This window comes from Zea mays, chromosome 7 (assembly GCF_902167145.1).
Source record: "Zea mays cultivar B73 chromosome 7, Zm-B73-REFERENCE-NAM-5.0, whole genome shotgun sequence".
Lineage (NCBI taxonomy): Eukaryota > Viridiplantae > Streptophyta > Magnoliopsida > Poales > Poaceae > Zea > Zea mays.
The window spans coordinates 185,137,353-185,147,501 of NC_050102.1; the positions used below are offsets into that span (position 1 = coordinate 185,137,353).

At 56.2% G+C, this 10,149-nt stretch overlaps 1 protein-coding gene across 2 annotated transcripts; it reads right to left on the minus strand.

The window, feature by feature from the left end:
- Nucleotides 1-7,899: 7,899 nt before the first annotated feature.
- Nucleotides 7,900-10,028, minus strand: LOC100273725 (Protein POLLENLESS 3-LIKE 2). Of its 2 annotated transcripts, NM_001148135.1 has the most exons (4): nt 9,733-10,006; nt 9,434-9,646; nt 9,185-9,340; nt 7,901-9,090 (listed from the first exon to the last, which is right to left on the minus strand). In NM_001148135.1, the coding sequence occupies exons 1-4, from the start codon at nt 9,907-9,909 to the stop codon at nt 8,179-8,181; spliced, it is 1,458 nt and encodes a 485-aa protein (NP_001141607.1). In that variant the 5' UTR covers nt 9,910-10,006; the 3' UTR covers nt 7,901-8,178. The 2 variants fall into 2 exon arrangements, with proteins under 2 accessions (XP_008651103.1, NP_001141607.1); XM_008652881.4 differs by having other exon boundaries at nt 7,900-9,090; nt 9,185-9,646; nt 9,733-10,028.
- Nucleotides 10,029-10,149: the final 121 nt, after the last annotated feature.

The following is a 10,149-nucleotide window of genomic DNA, read 5'->3' on the forward strand; positions in this document are numbered from 1 at the left end:
TGCCCCAGCAGCTCGGGCGGCGATGGTGTAGACGGCCAACCAGCCTCCCGGATCCTGCTTAGGCTCGTATTTGTCGACGTTGGAGACTTTGAAGTTAGGGGGCCATTGGATGGCCCTAAGGCGTGGAGTGAGCGCCGATTCTCCACACGTATCCTCCTGTCGTCGATGATGATGTCTATCACAGGGAGGGGAGTTGTTGTCGTGGTGCCTCGACCGTCCTCGGGTCGTGCCACCAGTCAAAGCCGTTGCCGACTCAGTTCTGGTGGCCTGACTCCGCGCAGGGATGCCGTGATCCCGGTCATATTCTTCTCGGTGCCGGATCTCGTTCTCGTGTCGTCGTTCGCGCGAGGCGTTGATGGAGCTTCATGCGTCTCGCCAACTATTGATGGCGTGTCATAGATCACTTGGTGGATGAGCGAGAGGTAGAAGGTGATTAGCTGCCCGAGTGAACATCTGCCGATAGCCCTCGGCGTCCGGAGTCCGGGGGAGGCCATCGGCTATCCGAGCCAATACTCCACCGACCTCACTCGGTGTGTTCATGGCTCGGGCGAAGTCGGGGTTCAGGTTTCGTCTGAAAAGAGGATTCTCTCGACGTTGTCTCGCTTCCTGCTCAGCCTGCTCTTGAGCTTGCCGATGATCACGTCATCGGGAATTCCTCCTTTCCCTGAAGACCCATTCTTCTAGAGTCTCTCCCATCTCCGAGACCTCATCTCGTGACATGGGCTGCGCCGAGTCCCGCTCTCCGGCTTCGTGATGTCGCCAAACATTTCGGCGTCGGTTCCTTCGTTGGCGAGATTCCCGCTGAAGAGGTTCTTCTTCTGGCGTGGTTGGTTCATTGTTGGAGATGGGAGTTGATTCCACTCTTCCTCCGATGAAGAGGACGTCGAGGTAGAATGGAATTGTTGTAGTGACAAGCTTCTTTCTGTTCTCCTTTGAGGGCGGAGGTACCAGAAGAGCAGTTTGACGATCCTTGACCTTGTTCGCCTCCTTTCTCTTAGTGATCTGTGTCCATGTCTCCGTGGAAGAGGTGGACAACGGAGTTCTCAGGGTAGATGGACCCTCTGTTCCTGGTTTGCAGGAGGGAGTCTTGGTTCAGAGCGCTGGAGGTCGGGCTTTCTTGCTTCGTTCCGGCTTTTCTAGAGTTTGTTGAGGAAGGCTTTCTCTCCGGCGGATCCGCGATGCGATGTAGAGTTCCCCCTTCATCTGCCACGGATGAAATGGTTCCGAAGCAGAACGTGGATCCGGGACGGAGGACGATCTTGTGCTAGAAAGTGATGGCCATTGAGCTAGCTTGGATCAGTGACACACCCCCTACCTGGCGTGCCAGCTGTCAGTGTTTTGGGTCCGACCGCGCACTCAGGGTTGCCCCTCAAGGTGCTTTTTGGAGTAGGACGGTGTTACCGACTGTAGCTCGATGGTTAGCGCTAGATGCACGAGAGACAGTGGACAATTTTGTACAGGTTCGGGCCGCTTTGAGATGCATAATACCCTACGTCCTGGCGTGAATACTTTGTGTGGTGGGTTACAAGGGGGTTCTCTAGTATCGAGGATGTTACAGAACTGAGTGGATGGCTAAGTAGTGAGATGTTTTTGAGGGAATGCCCCCTAGGCCTTATATACTTGACTGTGGGGTGTTACATGTGGATATGATAACAGTGTGAGCCTAAGTAATAGTGAACCGACTGAGCTTATCTTCCTATAATTTCGTCGACCTATCTCCGTTCAGTTCCGATGTATGAGGACACTGTACGGGAAGGTCGGATCACTGTTGCGGTTGCCCAAATTCATCGGGTCGTCTGGGCTTGCATTGATCCAATCTTGTGTCACTCCACTTCATGGGCATCCCTCCCTAGGCCCACAAAGGAATGACCTTGTGAATTATTGGGCCCAAGGCCCTTCGTGAGGTTTTTTAGCCTTCCAGTGGACCTGGGGGATATCTGTCCCCCACAACAGCGGCGAGGTGGCCGCAGGAGAACCGGACCTCGGGTATCAGTCAACCGAGGGGGTCCTGAAGGACGTTTTCACCGGAGACTCTGACTTCGGCGATGACAACTAGTCGGTCCAACGGGGAGACCCCGTCCTTCCTGGTCTACGAGGCTGAAGCCTGCCTTCCCTCGGAAACCCTTATGGGCTCCCCACGGGTCCAGTATTTTAATGAGTCTATGCAGGAATAGCTGCGGCGTAAGGACGTGGACTTCATCAACGAACGCAGATGGCAAGCAGCGACCTGAAATGCACGATACAACCAAATGCTCGGGCGCCACTGCTAGCGGATCGTGCATAGTAGGGAGCTCGGGGTCCGGGACCTAGTCCTGCGGCGAGTACTGAACCGAGAAGGGCTCCACAAACTCTCCCCCAGTTGGGATGGACCCTTCAAGGTGACGGAAGCATGCCGACCCGGGAGTGTCCACCTCGCCACAACTAAAGGAGTGCCTCTTCCCAATCCCTGGAACATAGAGCATTCCTGTAAGTCCTACCCACAGAAGCAAGTCCGATGGGTTATGATTTCTTCTTGTAACTAGGTTGTGCATATGTGTACACCAACCCGGTGAGGTCCGCCCTCATAAGCCCAGCCTGTTGGTCTGCACTCATGCATGTCAAGTTATAAGGAAAGAATTTACCCCTTAGATGTGCTCCTGTGATGGTTTTATTCTGCTACAGATCCCAGATATTATTATTATTTATCTAACCCACCCATACGGTCTCCCACCCTTACTGGTCTGATGACATCCGAATTGAGTAGCCAGGCTTGCAGTTTAGGACCCCTCTACGAAAGCAGGGGATCCGGCAGCCTGGGGGCCAGTTCTAGAGAATGGGTACTCGTCTCTTGGGGTGGTCCGGAGCTGTGTAGCCGCTTAGTTTGGTTCCGCACCCTAAGCCCGCACGCTCCACCACTCTGTGGCTAGCATCCTAGTATCTGGAACTATAGCCCTGTAGGTCCGAGAACTTGGGGTCCAGTTCTAGAGAATGGACGCACGTCCCCTGGGGTGGTCCGGAGCCGTGTAGCCGCTTAGCCTGGTCCCGTACCGTAAGCCTGCACACTCCACCACTCTGCGATGGGTGTCCTAGTATCTGGAACTATGACTCAGGGGGTCCAGGCACACGGCTTGGCTTCCCAGGCCAAATCCTGCAGGTCCTGTTGCATGAATCAAAGGATGGCTGATACCAGACGATGGGTCCTAATGGGTGTGCTACTAACACTTCATAGCCGAAGTTGTGTGCAGGTCCAGGTCCTAGTCGAGGCTACCTCCTGGGGGCCAGGACACCAACTCTTTCTTAGGTATGCTGGTATCTAGCCCCGACGTGTCGAGCCTACATCCCAGGGGGGCCGAGTACCAGGAGAGGGGTTGATAAAACCACACACAGCAAGAACAAGCACCATACAGATAAGAGTTGTTTAATTAATAGTTCCCAAAAGTATCTTACAATAACGAAAGCTATTACATCCGCCTTCAAGCGGAGCCCTAGCCTCATTTCTACAGGTATGAGCTACTCGACATCAGTAAGGTCACGCTGGAAGCGCGCGGCCGCCGTCTCCACGGCATCTTGTACGACCTCCCGTGCGGTGTCTTCAGTATCGGCAACCGGACCAACGGTCACCATTGGAGGCGTCGTCGAGGCCATTAAAGCCAAAGAGATGGAGCCGCAGCTTAGCTCGCTTCCCACCTCATGGAGATGGAGCTAGACCAATTCATGGAGGTGTACCATGGGATGCTGGTGAAGCTCACACGAAAGATGGAGTCGCAGCTCAGCTCGCTTTCCACCCCTGGAAGGCTGCTGCGCAACACCCTTTCATCCGAATGCTGGAGGGAGAAGCGTCGCCCCCACGGACATCTCGCAGAGGTAGCCGAAGATGGCCGCCTGGAGGATGAAGCGGGGCATGAAGTGCTGAGGTTGGAGGTCGAGCTCCTCCAGCAGCAGCACGAAGAAAGACGAGATCGGCAGCGCCAACCCGCAGGGGAGGTTGGAGACGAAGAGCACGAACTCCCCGGCGGCGAGATCGCCGAGGGGAGAGGCACCGACACGGATTCTTCCGGCGAACGCCAGCGCTAGGGCTGGAAACGAGCCGAGCCGAGCCGGGCTCGGCTCGGCTCGGTCTGGCTCGTCGTGACAGCGAGCCGGGCTCGGCTCGGCTCGACCTTTTAGCGAGCTCGGCAACAAGGCTCGGCTCGACTCGTTACAGGCTCGCGAGCCAGCTCGAGCTGGCTCGCGAGCCAACCTATCTGCCCAGTCCTACTGTCTGCTGCTGCTGGTAAGTCCTGCTACCTGAGCGGGCGTAAGGCCTGCTCGGTTGCTCCTAAGCCTTACTTCAAATAAAATTTGAAAGTTCATGACTATAATCTGAAATTTACACAGTTCATGACTATAATCTGAAATTTACACAGCCATAGACCATAATATAATACCAAAAGTGTAGCTCATAATTACAAAAAAAATCCAACTGGTGTATGCTCCTTGCTGGCTTCTATCGACAGCAGTCCAAAACACTCCAGGAATCCAATACACAGCCATTACTGCTTGCTCCTTGCTGGCTTGCTGCAAACTTCTATCAACCCAAAACACTAAGCAGCTTACCGCTTCCCTTATCCTCTGGCTTTGGGCTGAGCTGACGGCTACCCGCCGATGAAGACGTTCCGGCGTTGTAGTGACAGCAGACCGCAGACAGGGGTGAACAGCAGACCGCAGATAGGGGTGACCGGGGTGAGGGGGCTTCGCTTCGCTCCTCGCCTCCTCGGGATGGCGCCTCGGCGGACGGCAGCAACACTGTGTGCGGCGGCGGCTTGCCTGGACACCTGGTGGTGGTGGCTGGTACCCTGACCTAGTGACCTTGAGTCCTCGACGGCACTTCACTGCTGCGGGCCTGCGGCTGCAATTCGTTCTGTTGCTGACTTGCTGTTGACGTTGGGGTTGGGCCATAGCCCACAAGCGCACGCTGGGCCGCTGGCTGCTACTCTGGCTGGGCCGGCTCGCGAGCGGCTCGCGAGCTCGCGCGAGCTGGCTCGGCTCGGCTCGGAGAATTTTCGAGCTCACAAAATCGGCTCGGCTCGGCTCGTTACGAGCTCGCGAGCCTCACCGAGCCGAGCCGAGCTTCACCGAGCCCGAGCCGGCTCGCCGAGCCCGAGCCATTTTTCCAGCCCTAGCCAGCGCACCCCATTCGAGCAGGTTGCGCACCAAGTTGCGTGCCACCTTGGACTGGAAGCACTCGGGAGGGTCTAGCAAGGCCATGGCGGCTACGGCGGCAGAAGAGCGCGGAGAGCTCGAAGGTGAAAGGGCGCAGCGAGTGAAAAGAGTGACTATCGCACTCGGGGGAATCCCTTTTTAAGGAGGACTCTCCCGTTCACGCCCCAAGACACCGTAGAAAATCTCGCCCAACGCGCACCAAGGCGACCCAGCCTCTAACACGGGGGCCCGAGCCCATGAGTCATACTCCTTGGGCGTCGGTCTCCATGTGTGAAGAAGGCGAACCGCCACGCGAGGAGTAAACCGCCGCGCCTCTTCAGCTCTGCCAAAAGCAGCGGACCAGCCTCTGGCACGGGGGCCTGGGCCCACGAGTCATACTCCTTAGGCGTCGGTCTCTGAGTGCGGAGAAGGCGAACCGCCACACGAGGAACGAACCGTCGTGCCTCTTCATCTCCGCCGAAAGCAGCAGACCAGCCTCTAACACGGGGGCTCGGGCCCACGAGTCATACTCCTTGGGCGTCGGTCTCCGAGTGCGAAGAAGGCGAACTACCGCGTGAGGAGCGAGCCGCCGCCCGCGGTAGTACGCCTCTTCACCTACGCCGAAACCAATAGCCCAGAGTCTGACACGGGGGCCCGGGCCCACGAGTCATCCTCCTTGGGCGCTGGTTCCTGGGTGCAGAGAAGTCGAACCGCCGCTCGCGCCAGTACCGCACCTCCTCGGGGCCGCCACAGAAGACAGAGAAGGTGAATTTTCAAAACCAATGCAGCGGTATCGAGGTACCCCGCGCGTGGCCCGGCAAAACCATCAAGTGCGGAGGCCACATGTCAGCCAGCCACGGGGACAGACGTGGCAGTTGGCGTGACCGAAGGCGGACTGGCAGGGATTACGTCAGTGAGCGCACGGAAGCAGCGCGCCAATCGCCAATCAAGCTTTGGCCCCACCTACAGGCTCGTATCCTCCCCTGAGGTGGGCCCGGGGGCCACTGTCGGTACCCAGGAACAGGGGTACCCCTTACTACAGTGTGAAGGCACTGTGCCCATGCGGCTACCTCTAGTCGCGTGGTAAACAGCGCCCGACCCCACCACATGGGCGGCTCCCGGGTCGCCACGTGGCCAGAGAAGATGAAATACTCCAGGATATCAACAGTGGGTCCGGACCCCCATGGGAAAGTGTCGGACCCCTGTACGTACGGACCTGACCTCCGGGTAAGGTCCAGAACCTCCACGAGCGTGCCCGGACCCCTGGGATGGGTCCTGGACCCCCCTGTGTAGGGTCCGGGCCAGTCACAGCAAGGTCCTGGGATTCCGGAACAAAGAATACCCAGGCCTTGATCAAGATCAGGCGGCGGTCCAGAGCCGACACGTGTCCGAACCATACCGCGTACGCTTCCGCTCCCCGCTCAGGCGGAGACCCGATGCTGCCGCGTGGCCGACTGCCCGTGACATAAGCCAACGAGCGGAGCCTGACGTAAGGCTTCTGGTCCGCGCGTCCTCTGCATTTATTGCGGATAGGACCTGCCGCCTGACAGGCGATGTGCCGCCTCGGCATTTAATGAGCCCTGTCCATTCCACTGACATGCGATGTGCCGCCTCAGCATTTAATGTGCCCTGTCCACTCCGCTGACGGGTGGCGACCAGGCCATCCTGCAGGCGGCGTGCCTGTCTATTCCGTTGGCAGATAGTACGCTTGTACTGCGGCGTACACTGTGCTCATCGTGGCTCGCGCGTTACCGAGGAAGCAGCGCAGGATATCAATACAATATGCATTATGGACATTATGGCGCTCGGAGATCTTCTGGGCGACACCAGCATTAGTTGCTCCAAGTATTACATCCGTTATGTTTCTAGGCTCGCATGTCGGGGCTCAGCACCCTTGTACGTGCCCCCTTGAGCTATAAAAGGGGAGGCACGCAGCGTTACAAGGTGGACACACTTAGACGCAACTTAGGCTCAAGCTCACTTAGACTCTCAAGCTCTTAAGCTCCATCACATAGTGGAGTAGGGTATTACGCTCCGGCGGCCCGAACCACTCTAAATCCTTGTGTGTTCTTGTGTTCTTCTCGTTTCCACATAACAGGCAAAACGCTTAAGCCCCTTCTCATCTTAGGGTTTAGGGCGGGTGCATTCCGCCACCCGGCCGGAGAATTCCTCTCCGACAATGTCCAATTAAGATAATGTGATGGATCGTTACACACATCATAAGAACACATCGATATTTTGGAAGTAGTTATACATCAACGTATTAGCACCGATGTGCTTCTCACGTTTGTTGCGATACCAATATGTTAGGACCATAGGTGTAACAAGAGTAAGAGCTCGTTTGTTTTCGACGCTGAAGTTTTTTTAGACCTATTTATTCTATAATACTCGTAATAGACATTCAAATATCCGATATGACACCTCGTAAGAGTGACGGTTGGAGAGGCTAGTTTACAGGATCTGTCCTAGTGAATAATGATTATCCATTAGTTTAAGTGTTAACCTTTTTATATGAATTTGCCCAAATTTAGACTGCACAAAGTAAGAGTGCACAAAGTAATAGACATTCAAACATCCGATATGATACCTCGTAAGAGTGACGGTTGGAGAGGCTAGTTTACAGGATCTGTCCTAGTAAATAATGATTATCTCCTGCGTGCCTTCTAGAAGAACACCTTTTTGGCCACTTTAGATTTTTTTTATCAAACGATTGCACTGAAAGTCAAAATGAGTCGCCGATACACAAATGAACTTTGTTATTTCAAAAGAAATGAAATTAGAACAAGATGCAACTTCTATTACGAGGAGAATCTTGCGGTAAAGGAAGCACGCGCTTCTAAAGTGTCAAGCTGAAGAAGCGAATCAGCTGTTATTTTTGTGTGTTAATAAATTAAATTAAAATCAGCATCAAATTAAAAATCGAATCGAATCCCTGATTAATTTAGGTCCCAGGAGAACAAGTCCTTTCTCCTTCCCTGATTAATTTGTGAGTAGGAAATTGAAGAAAACCAAAACGAATCAGAAACTGTTCACTGTCTGTGTGATGTCCTGGAAGATCCTCAGCCTCTTGCCGATCTTTTCCTTCACCGCTGGGCTCGTGTCGCAGCTCGCCGGCAGCTTGACTTCAGTAGCTGTTGGTTCGTCGTCGAGCACTGGAGCCAGGACGACGGCGACGAGGGCCTCATCGAACGCGCTGTGGTCGGGTAGCTCTGGCCACCTGTCCTCAGCTGACAGCGACTTCCTCCTGCCGCTGTTCTCGTCGATGCTCTGCTCCTTGAACACCACTGCTCCTGCCTTGTCCATGCAATTGCCGGACCGTGTTCTCTTCAGGTTGCCCAGGGGATCATGGACAGGAGCTGGCTTCTGCTGCTGTTGCCGCTGAGGCAGCGTGTTATGTGACTTGGCTGCAAGCGACGGCACCCGCAAAGAGTAGAAGGGCTGCGCGTCCACATTAAGCATGTTCTCCTGGAGCACCGCCAGCTTCTTGCTCACACCGGCGTTTTCATCGGCGAAGTGGCCGCGCGGCGCCGTGGCTGGAGCCGGAACAGGAGGTGGCAGCAAGTGATCGGTGCACGGCTGCGGCTGCCAGATGCTTGAGGACGATCCCAGCAGCAGCGCATCGAAGAGCCAGTTCGTGTCGAGCTGGTCAGCGGGCGGGCGGCCGATGAGCTTGGTCTCGAGGTCCCGCAGCATCTCCTGCGCTCGCTCGTAGGCCTTGAGGTGAGAGTCGGCGCCGCGCAGACCATCAACCGCCGCGGGGCGTACCTGCTTGAGCACATCCTTGGCCTCGAGCACGCGGGCCTGCTTCATAAGGCAGATGCCCAGATTGCACATCTTGTTGTTGTCCGGCCCGATGAGCAGCGCCCGACGGTACGCTCCCTCCGCTTCCGTGTAGTTCTCCTTCTGCATCAGCGCCCACCCCAGGTTACCCTGCACAACAGCAGTGGCAAGATTGAGCACTTGGAGTTGAAGGTATGAATTCGAAGCTGGAGGCCATGTATGACTGAGAAATGCGTGCACTTACAAGGAGCCTGGTGGCTTCTTGCTCCAGGGTGACCTGGAACTTGCGGCCCTGAGAGCGAGCCGTTTTGGTCCGCTTGCCGTTGAAGGCGTGGCCCTGGTTGATCAGCTGCAGCTTGTGCTTGAGCAGCGAGATTTGGTCGTCCAGCCGCCCGCATCTCTGCGCATTTAAATTTAATACCGTCTCAGAGCCAGAGGCATGAATCGAGCGCACGTGCAGAGAAATTAAGGTAGACGAAGTACGAGCACGAACCTTGTAGAGATCGAGGAGGATGTTGTCGAGGGACTCCTGCGCCTGGTCGGAGCATCGGCTGCGCAGCGACTTGATGGCCTCGATGGCCTCCTCGGCGCGGTTCTGCTGCTTCATCACGATGGCCATGTCCTTGAGCGCGCTGTCAACGCGGTCTCCGGCGTTGATCGCACTCCAGAACAGCGCGATCGCCTTCTCCGGATCCTTGTCCACCAGCTGCAGCGGCGCAAAGGAACTCCAAATCAGATTGAGTCGAACCCATCCGCGGGGAGAAACGCACGCACGCACTACACTACACGTACCTGGACGCGCTTGGCTCGCACGTAGGGCGTGTCGCCGACCGGCACCTTGTGCGCGACGTGGAAGTGAGTCCGCAGCATGGTCGCCGGCGGCGGCTTGATGGGCGAGCAGGGCGCCGACTTGGTCGGGCGGAGGAGCCCCATGGCGGCGGCGGCGTTCCAGGGCTCCTGCTGCATCATCTTCCTCCTGACTTCCCTGCCCTGTATGAAACGAGACGATTGCTGTGCAGCAGAGCAACAGGGAGACGACGGGAAAGCGGAGCGGTGGCAGTGGCAGTACGCTGGCTGGTAGCAGGGTTTTGGTCTTGGATATATGAATCTGTTTGGGGCTCCGACCGTTGGAGAGAGCTAGCCGTTTGGGCAAAGTAGCCGTTGGGAGTTCCTGGGCCTCTCCTGCCCGGCCCGGCCGGCACATAATGG

Coding starts and splice junctions, on each gene's coding strand:
- LOC100273725 (XM_008652881.4), bottom strand. CDS start 9,909: ATGATGCAGCAGGAGCCCTGGAACGCCGCCGCCGCCATGGGGCTCCTC. Junction 9,647..9,732: donor TGCGAGCCAAGCGCGTCCAG/GTACGTGTAGTG, acceptor GCGCCGCTGCAG/CTGGTGGACAAGGATCCGGA. Junction 9,091..9,184: donor AAGAAGCCACCAGGCTCCTT/GTAAGTGCACGC, acceptor GCTGTTGTGCAG/GGTAACCTGGGGTGGGCGCT.